This window comes from Prionailurus viverrinus, chromosome X (genome assembly GCF_022837055.1).
Source record: "Prionailurus viverrinus isolate Anna chromosome X, UM_Priviv_1.0, whole genome shotgun sequence".
Classification (NCBI taxonomy): Eukaryota; Metazoa; Chordata; class Mammalia; order Carnivora; family Felidae; genus Prionailurus; species Prionailurus viverrinus.
In genome coordinates, this window is record NC_062579.1 from 90629763 (window position 1) to 90646264 (window position 16502).

Genomic DNA, 16502 nt, shown 5'->3' on the forward strand with positions numbered 1-16502 from the left:
TGATTTAAATCTATCAATATATGGTATGTGGCTCCCCCCCCCGGAACTTTTTTTCTGACAACTGCAAATGCCATAAATGCTACAGGAGGTCCAGGGTAAATATCCTCGTCCATCACCCCTTTCCCTTCTATGGTCCATGTTACACTTCATTACCTGTGCACGACGGGGCCCCTCGCTTCTGAAAACACGTGTTCTAATAGCCCATCTTGCTACGAGACGTAGATCTAGTCCCTAGTCTTGGCTGGAGTACATCCACCAACCGTCTTACCCCCTGTCGTCACCCCCAACAGCAGGTATTTATACGCAAAACTTCGATACCATTTCTTCCCCATACAAACCCCCACCTGGAGGCCATCAGCTTGGTTGGGCACATCTGCGTGGAGGCCCTCTGTGCTCTGCACAACCTCTTAAGAACATTTTGCTTCTCGGACAGCCCTCAGCTCTGAGTTATCAATAACATCATTCGACTTCCCTCCCCACGTGACAAAGACAGACTACCGAATAGGCTTTATTGAATTTATTTGCTTTGCACGTATATAATAAAAGTCAAGAATGCTAAAAGAAGCTGAAAACTTCTCAGAACGCGCATCTATGCATTAAAAAAAAAAAAAAAACCCTTAACCTCTTAACTTAAAAACAGAGTTTTGTTAACCGTGGAAAAGAAGTGATTAATGGAGAGCTCTCAGAGTGAGAACGAGCTAATAGTGGTCTACGCTGAGGGAAGGGGGGTAAGGAGGTGTAACAGCTAAGTACCAGGGTCACTGGGTAAAGCACATCCACCTAAATAAACGGCTCACTATGGGACTATAAAGGAAATCAAACCCGATCAATCAAAAACCTAGCATTATCAGAACAGCAAAGATACAGTATCGGAAAAAACCGTTGCCTTATAAAGAAAATGCAAAATCCAGCATATGATTGTACAAGGTCACGTCATGCCATCACCAGCAAAACCAAGCATCGAGGGTTTAAATTCACTTTGGCACCTCACTGCCTCTCTGAATTTTGTTTTTGCACGAGGCAGTGCCCCACTCTGAATTTAAAGGCACAGTTAGGCTTACATGTCTAGGCTTACATTTCTGTTGAAGCAAAGCAGCCCCGTGATGACAGAGGCAGACACACTAAAAGGCATACCGAGAAGACACTTCTGGGTCTCCTAAGAAAATGAGCTAGGTACGGCCCAGGCACCCAAAAGAAGCTCTCCCTTAGTGTTCGGTGTGTTTGGGGGGGTGGAATGGAAGGAAGGGATCTGGGGTGAGTGGTTCACTGGGGGGAGGTGGGGGCTGTCTAGCCGAGTGACTTTTGAGGTGTGTGCCTCCAGGACTGAGGACAGGGAGAGGCTAGGCGGATGGCATTACTTAAGGCTTCCAGTTGGCAGAAAGTGGACTGTTCTATGGCTTTGGGGTTGTGGTCTTGCTTTGGGCTAAAATCTCGTGAAACAGAGGCTGCCGAGGAGAAGAGACTGAAAACTGGGCTACGTGGAGGTTTCCACCTTAAAACTAGAGCCAGAGACAGAGAAGACAGCTCTCCAGGGGCCCCAGACTTCCTCCAGGAAGGCTTCCCATCTGCCTGATAGTACAGTTTTTGGCGTCTGTAGGATTTTGAATTGGGTCTTAAGTGCTTAAAAAACAAGATCTATATGGCATTCAGCACATCTCTCGGCAACTGAAGAGTCACAGCGGCATTGGGGCAAGAGGTCAAACACTGATGAACTAACCATCTAAGGGAGGACGATAATCCCCAAGAAATCCTCTGTCTCAGTGGGAGGTGTTCACGGCTACCAGACCTGTGACATGGGGACATGTGCACAGAGGGAGCTCTAAGCTGCAGGCACTGGGGAGCCCCAGGGATACAAGGGCGGTGCTTCAAAGGGCAACGGCTAATTGGAGGACAGGCCGGGCAAAATTGTCCTCGGAGATTCAGTTCCACCATCTCCTCTAGGGGCCTTTGCAAAGCTTGGAGCAGGAACCAAAGAACTGAAACATTCAACCAGGCTCATAAAACCTAAAAGCCAATCCTTGGGGCCAAGCCATCTGGCCATTTCCATTCGAATTAATTTATTTGATCAAGGGAAATGACCGCGTCTTAGTTGTTCTAACAAAATGCTTTTTGCTTTCCGTCTCCTAAGGCACATTGTCCAACGTTCAAGATTTCCCCACCCTATGGCAGTGCAAACATTTTTACATCGTTTTTGTAGAGGAAATGCTGGGTTTTCAGATGTTGGCGGTGACTGTACTGAAGGTTAGGCATTCATGGCATTGGCTGCATTCTAACGGTTATTAGCTTTGCATTACCATCTTAAGGCTCTTTTGCTTAATGAAGAAAAATGGTTAAAAGTCAGTCAGTCACGACTTGGCCTTAATATAGCGCTTGGCGATTATCACTTGAAATGTTGACTCTCCACCCAGGAACTACTCAATGCATGATTTCTGTTATATGGCTTTCTTCTTGGCCACGGAGAACCAGACTGGCTCCTCCGGCTGTACCGGCTCTTGGAGCATGGCCGGGGGAGTGGAAGAGGGCTGAATTCCTTTTCCCACGGCGAGCTCTTGAAACGTCCCCTCATCTTCAAATCCTACAAGAACCACAGCAAATGACACACACGAGGTAAGAGACACGGAGCTACGTCGATGGGAGAGCAGTGCAGTTCTTCCTCCTTTCAGCTTTCCTCTGGCTTCTAAAAGCCAGCGCATGTGCACTGCCCTGGGTGGGATGTCGAAGGGACAAAATCTACATGGCTGTGGCCACAGGGGCCTGGGCATGGGAAGGCCTGAGAGAAAACACCTACAGCTGAAACTGCCAATCTTTGGCCGGTGGTTGTTACTGGATGGCCTTGCACTTCTGAACGGAGGCCGGAGAGGAAGCAGATAGTTATGTTATCTCTTCATTCCGCTTTACGGCCGACTTAGTGGCTTAGACTCAACCCGTGGTTCTCAAGGCAGGTTACACATTAGACTCGCCAAGGGCTTTTCTTTCTTTCTTTCTTTTTTCTTTCTTTCTTTCTTTTAGGAAATCAGACATTTGGTTGCTTCGGGAGACACAGATTTGAGGAGAAACCGGACTGGTGTTAACGTTGGGTTCTACTATTCTGTGGCCAGACCATGGTTTCCTAAATTGCTCGTCAAATTCTTCATGAAAGGGACTGAGGGAGAGGACAGAGATGATTCAATACAAATCCATCCACCCCTCCCCCGCCCCCCTGCTCCCCCCGCCCCCGCCCCTGCTCCTGCTGAAAAGAAAATCCCCCTGGCACACAACTCTACTGATGAGACCACATTCTTTCTTAATTTTATTTATTTATTGTGAGAGAGAGAGAGAGAGAGAGAGAGAGCGTGCGCACGAGCGAGCGCGAGTGGGATAGGGGCAGAGAGAGAATGAAAGAGAATCCCAAGCTGGCTCCGTGCAGCCAGCACCGAGCCTGACACAGGGTTCGAACTCACGAATACTGAATCCATGCCCTGAGCCGAGATCGAGAGTCAGCTTTTGACATCGCCCCACTTCTCACATCTTGTTCAGAAGGTGGAGAAACAGGCGTTTTACATAGTTAAAAGGAGGAGAGCCTGGGTGGCTCAGTCGGTTAAGCATCCAACTTGGGCTCAGGCCACGGTCTCGCGGTTCATGGGTTCGAGCCCCGCATCGGGCTCTCCGCTGTCAGCGCGGAGCCCGCTTTGGATCCTCAGTCCCCCCCCGCCAACCCCTCCCCTGCTTGCATTCTCTCTCTCTCAAAAATAAATAAACATCAAAAAAAAAATAGTTAAAAGGAACAATTCAATACCACTGGGCCTTCACAGTGGATTAAAGTGCCGTTGGGGCTGTAGGAGGCAAGAAAATACTGTTTTCCCATGGACTGGAAAGTAGCTTTTGCTTCTTTCCTCCTGAATACCAGCCACAGGAACATTTTCGTGAGTGATCACAATTTGGTGCCTATAACAGCGTCCTCGATGAGGCAGGAGACCGGAAGACCCTCTGGAAGTTTCACAGTGGACTTAGAGTGGTCGTAATAACTGGATTTGCCTAAAACAAGCTAATATCTGCACCTAATGGAAGAGCCCAGAGAATCATGAAGCTGATTCGGGGCAAGGGGGGAAGGGGTGAGAAAAGGAAGGCCTGGATTGTTGCCAGGGTCCTTTTTCGGGGGAGGGTGTATGTTTTTACCTCCTTTGGTAGACTGAAGTAGCTTCTTCAGTGCCACCTGCTCCTCTTTATTGACGTTGAAGGTCAAACTACTTGCTGGTTGGTTTTCATCTTCTAAGAGACCTCCCTTTAATACAAAAAATGACAATGAGAGGCTTGTAAGTCCTGACGTGGAAAAGAGCCAATCGCTTATTCAGAAAACCACAAGGGGCAAAGCCTCGTCCCGGGTATGAGTTCAACATTAGTCAAAAGGAAAGAGAGAGAGGGAGACAGAGAGAGGGAGAGAGAGAGAGAGAAGGAAGGAAATAGCACTGGGAGACCTCGGTTCAGAATGCAGGTTCACAAAACCTTAGCTGGGTCAAGTTTACCACCTTTGAGATCTGGAAGAAAAAGGCTGTTCTAATCCCACAAATGGTTTAATTATGCTTAAAATAACATGACTATTCAACCTGAGAACAACCTTTTCCCAAGCACATCACCGGCACTTAACAGCAAGCTGACGGAATGTGGCGGTTACAAATGAATCTTGTCAGCAAATGGAAGGGAGTTCCATAGGATCTCACTTAGCCAAACTGTTGACATCTGCCTTGCACTCTTCGCATTAGAAAGAGATGTAGCCATGAGTCTTTTCGGAGTTATACGGTTGAAGCTTTTCAAACGAACCTCTGCACAACTGGTCTCAACGAATGGGTTTATACACCCTACTGCATTTCCCCCTGACAACAGCTTTAACTAAGGTGGACTTGGCCCCTCTATGGTCCTGTTCCCACAAAGATACTAATGATGGAAGGTGAAAAAAAAACTCTTTAAAGCAGAGTTCAACAGATCTGAACGTGATCTGTCAACAAATACAGGAAGCACTTACAAGTACAGGACCTAGGACATATCTCTTTTTTTAATGTTTCTTTTTAAAAAAATTTTTTTAACGTTTATTCATTTTTGAGAGACAGAGACAGAGCACGAGTAGGGAAGGGGCAGAGAGAGAGGGAGACACAGAATCCGAAGCAGGCTCGGATCCGAGCTGTTAGCACAGAGCCCGACACGGGGCTCGAACTCACCAACCGCGAGATCATGACCTGAGCCGAAGTCGGACGCTCAACCGACTGAGCCACCCAGGTGCCCTTTTTAATGTTTATTTTTGAGAGACAGACAGAGAGAGAGAGAACAAGTGGAGGAGGGGCAGAGAGAGAGAGAGAGAGAGAGACAGAATCTGAAGCAGGCTCCAGGCTCCTTGAACTGTCAGCACAGAGCCTATGCAGAGCTCGAACTCACAGACCAAGAGATCATGACCTGGGCCAAACTCACAAGCTTAACTGACTGAGTCACCCAGGGGCCTCGTAGATATATCTCTTGATATGCAAATTTGATTTGTTTTCTTGAGAGTTTCGACAAGAGGGTTTCTCATTCCAACACCTCCAAAGACATTGCAAATGGGACACTGAAAGCAAGACACCATCCCATCACCCCCCATCCGCATGTGGGACCATTAGTCTAGCTCATCACGTAACTTTTCCTCTAACCTATAAGGAGGTGCCACACCAAACCAAAGCAAGATGTGAAACCCCAAATAGCAAACATTGCCTTTATAAGGTAAACTGCTACATATGATATGGAAAGGTGTCCAGAAGTGAAATGTTACATGGAAAAAAAATATGGCTAGTTGGAGTCCATTTATAGCTTTTTCTATGATTTATTCCTCACTTCTCAACCGACTTCATGGAATACTGCTCTATAATATTTAGGACAGGATTGGATTTACAGAACCTTTTTGTATTAATTACTTTTCATGAGCCCTTTAAGACCATAAAGCAGGGCACGTCATATTTTTGTTTATTCATTTTTGAGAGAGAGAGAGAGAGACAGAGACAGAGAGAGAGAGAGAGCGTGGGAAGGGCAGAGAGAGAGGGAGACAGAGGATCTGAAGCAGGCTTCAGCTGAAAGCTCGATACGGGGCTCGAACTCACAAAACGTGAGATCATGACCTGAGCCGAAGTCAGACGCTCAACCGACCGAACCACCCAGGCTCCCCAGCAGGACACGTTATTGTATGAGTCCAAGGCAAGACCCTTCCCCCTGAAGAGCCTCCCGGCCTTGATTAATGCACCGACAGAGGTGGGAAGCTGCACGCTTGGCCAAATTCCCAATGCAAGCTTAGTCAACCAGTTCTAACACCCTTCGGGAGTGTTCTGTGGGCGGCCGCACGTCCTACCGCACGTGAAGGCTCTCTGATCGTGGCTCTGTTCTTGGTTCTCAGCTCTGTCCTGGGAAGGAGGGCCTGAGAACTCTTCTGCTTCTCCTTTACCTCGGTCATCCAAGTTGGCTCCGAGATGCTATAATATTCCTGTCGACCAGGAGCCTTTCCTGAGAAAGGAAAGAAAGTAGTTACAACCGAAGTGAGGCAGGCAGTGTCTCGGGCCAGGCTGGGGCCGACCCACGATAACGTAACCTCGTGGGATCCTCATTAATTGCCAGATGAAAATAAAACAGCTATCACACAGAAAAGGCCCCCTTCTTCTGTGCCATCCCCACAACTTGGCAAAGGCGGGAGCTCCTTGTGAAGATAAGAGGCTGTACCTTCACGTTTGCACACTGTCTTCTCACCGGTCCCTTTCCCTTCCTTGTCCATCCCTCTTCCTGTCCCCAAGTCAGGGGAGGACAGTGGTTGCCAGGTGGGCTGCGAAAACTCCCCGGAGGCCAGGGGCTCAGGCTATTGATGTCACTCCTGTAACCCCAAGGGATACCTCATAGCCTTATGGTCCCTCACCCAAGTGTGTGGTTCCACGGGGGGGGGTTACGGGCCTACTCAAGAGTATGTGGTGGCCAGTCTGAAGGTACAAAGGCTTTGAGAGAGACCAGTGCCCCAAAGACCACCTAGCTCAGGATTCTTAGGCATGTCAGGGGTGTGAAGAAGCTAAGGAACTACGAACATTCCCAGTGAATTAAGATTGCGGGCTGAGAGGCTGCCCATAGCGCTCTACTAATGAGTTGGCTTTGAAAATCCCCACGGTGTCGTGGGCGGAGCATAGGACGTGTCAAAGTATTTGGAGAAAAGTATACAATTCCACCTCAGGGTAAGGTGTACAGAGGGTCAGGGGAGAAGGAATAAGGAGGTGGTCGTGTGTCCATCACAGAATGTGGACAGCTGTCCAGATGGCTGGATCTCCTCGGGAACGGGAAGATTCACAACTGACCATCTCCACGTCCGTTCATCTAGAACGGGGCACCACCCTGCTCAGAAAATGCACCAAGACAGCCCCATCGGAGCATCAGCTCAGCCGGCCAGGCTAGAACAGACTTCCTCCCGTTCGAGGCTTTGATTTCTCGTGCTTCCCTCCACTCGGTACTTGCCCTCTGGAAAAAGAAAGTCTCACCTGGGACCTTGTAAGCGGGTTGATTCCCAGCTATGATTTCAGATTTGGGCCTCTCCTGTTGCTTCTCTGCAAACTCATATCCTGGGATGAGGTGCTCTGCGGTGCCCAGGAACCCATGGGAAGCGCTTCTTCTGATTTGCTTCCCTTTACATACAGGAAATGACTTTGGGCCCAGGGAGAGTGAAGAAAGCTTGGTCCGGTCATCTTGTGTCTCATCCTTGAACTTGTCCGAGGTAGGGATTTTTCTCACTCGAATCCCAAAGACGTTTTCAACATCAGCCTCAGTGGTGGACACGTCTGAGTGGCTGTTATTTGGATCACTGCTCTTGACAACTTCCTCCTTAGGGTAAGTGACCCTGGAAGTGGATGTTTGGCTGGCGGGAGCAAAAGTGAACTTCACGGGTTTCGCAGCAGAAGCCAGGATATTCTTAATGAGGTCTTCAGAGCTGTGGCTACGCTTCTTGGTTCCGTATGGAGAAGCCGGGCCTTTGGGTACGGACCGGCTGCTAGGACGGCTCCCAGAAATGGCTCCCTCAGCAGCAGTGCCCACGGAACCGGAAGGAACCTGTTGCTGATGTTCAGGGTCTGCAAAAGCCCAGAAGGAGGATCTGCGAGGCAGGGGCTCCTCAGAACAACTCCACCCCACAGGCGCACTCGCTGAGCCTGTTGAGAAAACATGTGGTTGTGATTCAGGCCCCTTCTTGGCTTGGGAAGGGCCTCCAGAAGGCAGCTTGCCTTCAAAACTCTTCCTGTCTTCAAGAGCGCTCACAGAGACCAGGGAGCCATAGTGCTGGTACTCAAGCTTCCCCAGTGCCTGGGAAAGGTATCTGGGAGGTGGCTGCTTTTTTGAACCACTCGACTTCGCAGGAGCGCTCTCCGAATGCGAGGAGACTTCTTTGGGGTCTTGGGGCCTCCCTGAGGACTGTAAAGGGCCTTTCCAAGGCAGCAGCTGTGAGGAAATGCCTCCCCCCATGTTGGCGTTCTTCTGACCTGAGAAGACTTGGCACTGGGCCTCGGGCCTCATCAAAGGTTTGGAAGGTGGATTTGTAGATGGGGGATTCGTGTGAAATCCCCGCTCGGCCGAGGGGCTCTCTGAAAAGACTTGTTCTGCCATGTACTTCACAAATGACTGGGAAGGATATCTAGGAATCGGTGACTTCTTAGACGTGTTTCCTTCAAGGGCCTTGTTCTGGAGACGCAAGGACATTTCCTGGACTTTAGACCTGACCAAGACCTGGGTAGGATTCTTGGGAGGCAGTGGCTTCCTGGAGACGGCGCCCTTGGCAGCATTGCTCTCAAAATTTGAAGATATTTGCTGGACTTTGTGTCCCGCAAGGGACCTGGAAAACTGCCTGGGAGGCAGTGGTTCTGCAGAAGCCTCCTTCTTGGCGGCCACGCTCTCCGGCCCTGCAGAGACTGCTTGTTTCCCCACGGGTTTCATCGGGGACTGAGAAGACATTCTGGCGGGGGGCTGCGCCTTGGACCCACCCTTCTCGGCCACAGCGCCCTCCAGACCCGTGGAGGCCGCTTGCTTGGATTTACGGTTGCCCCAGGCCTGCAGAGCGCTTTTGGGAGGCTTCGACTCCACCGGAGTGCTCCGTGCTGCGGGAGCACTCGCTGAACCCGAGGAGGCTTCTTGCTCAACTCTGGGGCTCACCCAGGCCCGGGAGGTGTGTGGGGGAGGCATCTTCTCCTCAGGACCGCTGCCCTCAGAAGCACTCACCGAGTCGGCGGGGAGGGTCGGTGCCTGGAGTCTGGGCCTCCCCGAGGGCTGGAAAGGGCCTCCGCGAGGCAGCTGGGCAGATGTGCCCTCCTTGACCGCAGCGTTCTCTGAGATCTGCTGGCTTTGAGGATTCACCAGGGGCCGAGCAGAATGTTTGGGGAGCAGCGGCCCCCCAGAAGCGCCCCTGTCAGCTGCAGCACTCTCCGGACTCACAGAGACTTGTCGCTGGACCAGAGGTTGCCTCGGGGACTGATGTTTGGGGACCAGCGGCTGCATAGAAGCGTCCTTCTCAACCACAGCACTTTCCGCACCGGGCAGGACTTGTTCCTCAATGACTGATCTCAGCAGGGCCCAGAAATGACCCTTGGGCGGCAGCACTTGCTTCGAAACAGACACGTGCTCTAGACCTGGAGGGAATGCATCCCCCGCCGTGGGTTTCGGGGGAGGCTTAGAATGACATTTGAGGGCCGCGGAATTGACCCCTGGGGTCATGGCAATTTCTGGACTTTTGGAGACCGGTTGCCCAACTTTACGCCTCATCAGGTACTTCAAAGAGGTCCTGGGAGGCAGCGGCTTCAGGGAGAGGCCCCAGTCCCTGGCAGTGCTCTCCAGACACGCCGAGGCTTGCTGCTCGGCCTTGGCGCCCGTCCCGGACTGGGGCAGCAGGTACTCCGCAAAGCCACTCCGCTGTGCCAAAGCCCTCACCGGGCCGGACGACACTTGCTGCTGAACAGCCGGCTTCGCGAAGGACTGAGGAAGCTGTTGGAGAGCGAGCCGCTGCATGGAAACATCCCACTCCTTAAGTACGCTCTTCGAAACTGAGGGGGTTCCTCCTTGGTCCTTGGGCTTCTCCTTCCAGGCCCGGGAAGGGTCAGCACTCTTGTACTTGTCAGCGTAACTGTGCCACTCGGTGGACACTTTGGGCTCCCCCAAGACCTTGGAAGCGGAGCTCTTGGGCTCCGTGAAGACTTCCTGGCCACGGTCGGGCTTCCCCGCCGACTGGAGAGAGCGCCCGGGACGCACCTGCTGCTCCGAGGTGTCTTCGTCCTCTGGAACAGTCTCGGAATCTAAGGAGGCCTCTTCAGCTTCGGGCCGCGCCACGGCCCAGGAAGGGGATCTAGAAGCCAGCTGCTGCCCGGGCCGGCTCGGTTCCACAGCTGAACTTCCTGGTTTGGGGAAGACTTTTTGGTCACCTTTGGGCTTCTCCTGCTGGGAAGCAGGCCTGGGAGGCACCTGCTCAGAACCAGCCCCCACCTCTGAAGAACTCTCGGAATCAGAGGACTCTTCTTCAGCTTGGAACTTCACCACGGCCAGGGAAAGGCTCCTGAGAGGCGGCGTCTCCACAGAAACGCCTCTCTGTGCCAAAGCACTTGGCGGAGCCGAAATACCTGCTGTGAAGGCCGGGAGACACTTTCCAGGGGGCTTTTCTCTGCAGACAGTTGGAATATCTTGAACTGACTCCATTTTCAGCTGGATCCCTTGCAAATCGGAGCTGCAGGCTTCTTCCCTCCCCGACTGGGTGCGGGAAGGATCCTTAAACGCTTCGGCCTCAGTGGCCGCTGACGAGAGAGAAGCCATGGCTTCTGGCCTGTTGGCTCCCAGGGCCCCGTCCTCACGGCATGTTGATGGGTCACCAACCGTGGACCCTTCCACGTCTTCAGGTACAGACTGGGCTCCTGCTGCGGTTCCAGCTTTAAAATCCATCCCAGTATTTCTCTTTCCCAGGCCATCTGTATCCGAAAGTCCCTCCTGAGGAGTCACGCTTTTGGCCGGTGGAGTTGTGGACTGCTCCAGAGAGAGGTCCGCAGAGAAGACAGAAAACTGTTTGAAGGTTCTTCCTCTGAGCCCACAATCACTCATTCCTACAGCACCGGGACCTCTCCTTGCACATTGTCTTCCAAACGCCGTCGTCGACAGGTAGCCCTGAGCGCCAGCGGCATCTGGGTTTGCGGTCTGCTCTGCTGTCTTCTCATCCGGAGTTTCGGTTTTCTTGCTCTGCTCCAGGCTTGAGGCACCTGTGCCAAAGAGGACACAAGGAAAAGAAAACCATATGGGCCTTTGACTTCCTAAAATAAGACTATTCTGCCCCGGCCCCATGGGTACCTATGTACCACTGAATTCCTCAGGCTAAAAGACGAAGCTATTCAGAAGAAAGGGAGCCCCTTGGTCACCGTCAGCCTCTGCAGCTGGAAATTTTGACATCAAAGTGAAATCCCAGTTTTGCGAACTGGTTACAACGTTGGCTCGTCAACATCAAATCAGTAGTCTGGTCCACCAGGAGGCGTGAGACACAATAAAAGGCAATGTTTTTGGTAAGATTTAAAAAAAAACTGTTGGGGCGCCTGGGTGGCACAGTCGGTTAAGCGTCCGACTTCAGCCAGGTCACGATCTCGCGGTCCGTGAGTTCGAGCCCCGCGTCAGGCTCTGGGCTGATGGCTCAGAGCCTGGAGCCTGTTTCCGATTCTGTGTCTCCCTCTCTCTCTGCCCCTCCCCCGTTCATGCTCTGTCTCTCTCTGTCCCAAAAATAAATAAACGTTGAAAAAAAATTTTTTTTTTTAAAATAAAAAAAATAAAAAAAACTGTTTATTTTTGAGAGAGGGCGTGCAAGGGGGGGGAGGGGCAGAGATGGGGGAGGCTGGGGACAGAGGACCCGAAGCAGGCTCAACGCTGACAGCAGAGAGCCCGATGTGGGGACTCAAACCCACGAACCGTGAGATCACGACCTGAGCCCGAAGTCAAGAGCTAGACGCTTAACTGACTGAGCCACCCGGGTTTGAACCCGTAGCAAGCGTTACCCTTTAGGAAACTGACTGGGGCCGGGCAAAGGGGAATTTCACTTTCTGATTAGTATTTAGATTTTTTACTTAATTCTAATTTCCATATCATGTGCAGATGTCGCTTTAATTTTTAGCAAGGTGCCAACAGGGGGTCATCTGGGAGGTAGGATTGCGGCCCCCTTTCCTTTTGTTTTTTACTCTCTTGTATTAAATCAATCTGATGTCATGCACATGCAAAGCAATTCTTGGAAAGCCTGAACATGAGGGACATACATGTTTGAACAACAGGGACAACTATTAAAAATAAATATGAGGGGCGCCCGGGTGGCTCAGTCGGTTAAGCGTCCAACTTCGGCGGCTTGGGATTCTGTGTCTCCCTCTCTCTGCCCCTCCCCCACTCGTGCTCTGTCGCTCTCTGTTTCTCTCTCTCTCTCTCTCTCTCCAAAATAAATAAACATTAAGACAATTTTAAACGTTAAAAAACTTAATAAGAAATAGGAGAAAAAGATTAAGAAAGAAGTAAATTTAATTTTCATCGCATTTTCTCCTTCTCCTCCTCTTCCCTCCTCCTCCTCCTTCTTCCTGCAGATGAGTTTTGTGAATTTTCATGGGGAAATGTGTCTAGGGATCTCCTGTCTTTGAACCCACACGGGGAAATCCTCTGTGGCAAAAATATACCTGTTCAACTTAATTGGGGAGCTAGAATTTTGTCGTATCGAGTATTGCTTGAAATTAGGCTGCCATCGGCAGCAACCAACGTCCCCATCCACCCACCCACACACACACACACACGCACACACACAGATTTTCACCCCAGTGGTATTTGTTATTTGGGGGATTTGGTAGGTGCCGGCTGTCAAGGACACCTATCCACAGCTGCCCAGATCTCTGGCTGGAAACGCATTTAGATAAAATAGAGATCCGGGTATAATCTTTTACCTTAATCCCCCACAAGGGGCAATTGTATTAGCCGGGCAGTTTCAATGGAGGAACCTGGACCCCGTTGGTGTGCACCTGAACTTGAAAGCTCTCCGAGGACCGGAGGCAGCAGGCCTAGCTGAATCTCACTCCACAGCTCCTATCACCTAGCCCTGTGCCATAAAGCTCCTAATAGGCGTTTCTGAACGAGGGTAAGGATGTGCCAACCTGCACTGTCGTTTTTCGGCTTCTTTTGGACAGCTTCTTGGGATGTCGTTGTACTCTTCTCTTCTTGAGACACCAGCGGAACGCCTGGCTTCCCCTGTTTTGGCTCCACCTAAAAGAGGGAAAGAAAGCGCCTGAACCCGACTGAAGGGTTTCCCACCCACCCTTGCGTGGTTGCCAAAGAAAGTAACATCAGGGGGAAAAAAAAAGTCCTTGATATCCAAATGGCTCAGCTGGGAGCATAACGACACCATTAACCATAGAAATCATGTCCAATGGCACTCATCCTCCGCTGATCCTTTTCCCTGTTGGAAGTGATCATTTTACCTATTGGAAGCGAGTCACGCGAATTCGAAGTTTCTGACCCCTGAGCGATGTGCTGCAGGGAACCTTCTAAAACTAACCCCGGGAACCGCCGAACCACGCTACCAGGCCGTCAGTCTGCAGCCGTGGTTGTTGGGCCGGACGGCAACCAGCTTCTTGGCGACGCTGGCATTCCCAAATGCGTTGCACCCGACCCGGGAGCCAAATTCAAAGCCCGTTCGGCTTCTTTTCAGGGAATTTAGTGAAAGCACGAATCAGGCCTCTCCAGCTCCAAGGAAGCAAAGAGGATCGGAGGTTTGCTGGGAAAGAAGAGAGAACACGACGAAGGGTTTAGCCCTTATGCGGAAAGGGTTGGGCTTGGTTTAACAATAGACCGGGTTTACAGATGATTACAGCGCAGCTTTGGAAATGTCAGAGGAGCAGCGTGCCGAGCGGTGACCGAAATTTGCTCCGTGCGAGCCTTTATGGACGTACCTCTGATCTATTACTGATTACTGATACTGATCTGATGTATCAAGTGTGTTACCATTGACGCCCTCACTCGAAGTGCCTGTGCAGACAGACTCAGGTCAAAGTAATCTATTGGTGAGTGAAATGAGGTGAGGTAGACCCGGGCTCAAGTCTCTGCTCCATTATTTACTCACCGTGTGACCTCGGCCAGTTATTCTTGAAATCTCTGTGTCCACGTCTATCTCTAAATCTCTACACCCACATCTATAAGCCAGGGGGTGAGGAGAAAAGCCAAGAGATTCCAGAGCAAGGAGCAGGTGGCAGCAGCCTCTGTGTCATAAATGATCCCGGACCCTTTCGTATTCGCCCACGAGTCAGGGAGAGTCGCACGGAAGAAGACGGGCTGACCTTCTTAGAGACCGATGCCCAGGCGTTTTCTTAATTAGGTCATGCAGAAGGAAGGGAGTCTGAGGTTCACGCTAACTCTCCCTTGGCCATCCCCCCCCCCCCTTCTCCTAGGTTTGTGGTGAGGTGTCCAGGCGACGATGCACGTAAATAGGGTTTAGTGCACAGGGATGAGTCCCCTTCTGCTCGACAACCAAGGAGATCCTCTCAGGGCCACCAGAGGGCCCCCCGGACCTGCTGTCCTGCCACCTCTTCTTTCAACCCACAGTTTGTTCTCTTTCTGAAGCTAAATTGAGGTGTCCAAGCTGAGCTCTCTCTCTGCCCCTCCCCCACTCGTGCTCTCTCAAAACTAAAGAAACGTTGCAGAAATGATCATTGAAAGAAACCTGATCTGGGCTACGGTTGAATGCCTTCTACAAAGACAGGCTGAGTGAATTCCCAGCAGTTTCTGGGGTTTAGGTCACTGTGTCCGCTTTGTTCAGTCCCTCTTATGGAAGTTCCGCACGCGGGTTCGCTCCCCTCTCGGGGGTGGGGCGGGGCGTCGAGTTTGGGACAGTGCCCTCGACTTTACCATCCCTCCTCGGGGCATGGATCCCCCAAATCATACCACTCCCCCAAGAGCAGTTGGTGAAGGTTGGAACCCATTCTTTTTATGATATGAGGGTTTTTGTCCCAGGCCTCTTGAAGGACTCACAGTCGTTTGAATGTTCTTCTGCTTTTGCTTCCGGGGATTTAAAGCCATCTTGTGTCAAGAAGCTGAAGAATCCCAACAGGCCTTCGGGGAGGCCGGGGTGCTAAAACCAATGGGCAGCTGAGCGCTGCTGGGAGAGGTTATCACGGTAAATGTGGTCAAGGACTGTGAGTGGACGGGTCCAGGTGAGGCCTCAAAGGAGCTCTGGAGAGAGTGGGAGAAAAGAAATGAGGCAGCTCCGCGTGCTGGAAATTGTTCCGGCTGACGACCTCCCAAAGAAGAAATCTCTCCTGATTTCTTTACTTGTCCCTCTCCCTCCAGCAATATTCACGCTTCTGGTCAACGGGTTCACTTCTGCTGCTTCCCTCGTAGGGGAGGGCAAGAAACCTGAAGTTCAGGGGGCTCCCCTGCTTAGAAAGGATGCGGGGGCTCCCCTCTGCCCTCAGAGAGGAACTCAGCCACTTCATGGAGCTTACAAGGTCAGAGGATTTGTATTTTCTCTCATCCCCTACCCCCCGTTTCGTAGCAGGAGGGGCTGACTGGGGTGAGAGGCCCGGTCTGTGTCAATAAAACCCAATAGGGTTCTGGGGTTTCTCCATAGGAGGGGGGGGAGGGCGTGGAGGGGAGAAAATCAGGGTGGAAAAGGGGCTTGTCTTTTGCCTAAACAGCACGCTGCCTTGATTGACATTTACTGTTCCAGAATGAGGAAGCAGGACCCGATGAGGTGGGATGGATCCTGTCACCTTTGCCTCGTGATGGCTGGCTTCCCCCTATTGCCAAACCATCCGGGCCTGGGGCTCCCAGTCGAGCTCCTCTGTAGAGGTTTCAAAATAGCCTTCTCTGGGCTTCCCGCCGTCGCCTTTGCTACACCTCAAAGGCACAGCCCAGAGCACCTCCCGCTCCTGAGAAACTCCAAATATCTGTGTTTAGGAGAGCCCCTCCGAAGGCCAGGTGATGAGCCATCTCTTCCCTGGACACCAGCGGCAGGCGATCGGGTTCCACGGGTGGACGGAATTTCCATTTCTGTGGACTCGCTGGCTCTTTCCAACCTGGCTTGTCACCGCACCCGGGGCCCCTCTGGTATCTGCGGCTTTCACATCTCTTCACATGTCCCCACCTCTGCTGTGTGTTGGTATCTGCGGCTTTCACATCTCTTCACATGTCCCCACCTCTGCTGTGTGTTGGTCCGGTGATACCCTACGGGGCTCCAGATACGGTCCTCGTATGGCCTGTGACCCCAGTGCCTGGGGACATAACACAGTGCTAACGGGTCGGGCCAACGCTCTGCCCAGGTTACTATTCTGTTTCCGGTTCTAGGCAAGGCGGAAGGAACGCTAGCTTTTGGAGGGTCGATCGCACAAGATTAGGAGGGGTCCCGGGCCTTTCTTAGCTTCTTTACTCGTGAATTCATGGGACACCTCTTCCTGGTGGTGTATATTTGCCTGCGTTATCTACAGGAACAACACGTGTTATTGCTGGGCACG

General features: G+C 51.5%; 1 protein-coding gene across 3 annotated transcripts in view; it reads right to left on the minus strand.

The window, feature by feature from the left end:
- Positions 1-512: 512 nt before the first annotated feature.
- The window catches only part of KIAA1210 (KIAA1210 ortholog), a 56923-nt gene continuing 40933 nt past the window's right edge, over positions 513-16502 (minus strand). For 2 of the 3 annotated variants that reach the window (XM_047844895.1, XM_047844896.1), the window contains exons 7-11: positions 13152-13260; positions 7506-11243; positions 6344-6495; positions 4156-4261; positions 513-2575 (exon numbers count right to left, since the gene is read on the minus strand). In XM_047844895.1, the coding sequence (XP_047700851.1) occupies positions 2433-2575; positions 4156-4261; positions 6344-6495; positions 7506-11243; positions 13152-13260 (4248 nt within the window). In that variant the 3' untranslated portion in view covers positions 513-2432. Of the gene's footprint in view, positions 3143-4155; positions 4262-6343; positions 6496-7505; positions 11244-13151; positions 13261-16502 lie in introns of all 3 variants that reach the window. The other variant, XM_047844897.1, reaches the window with a different exon arrangement.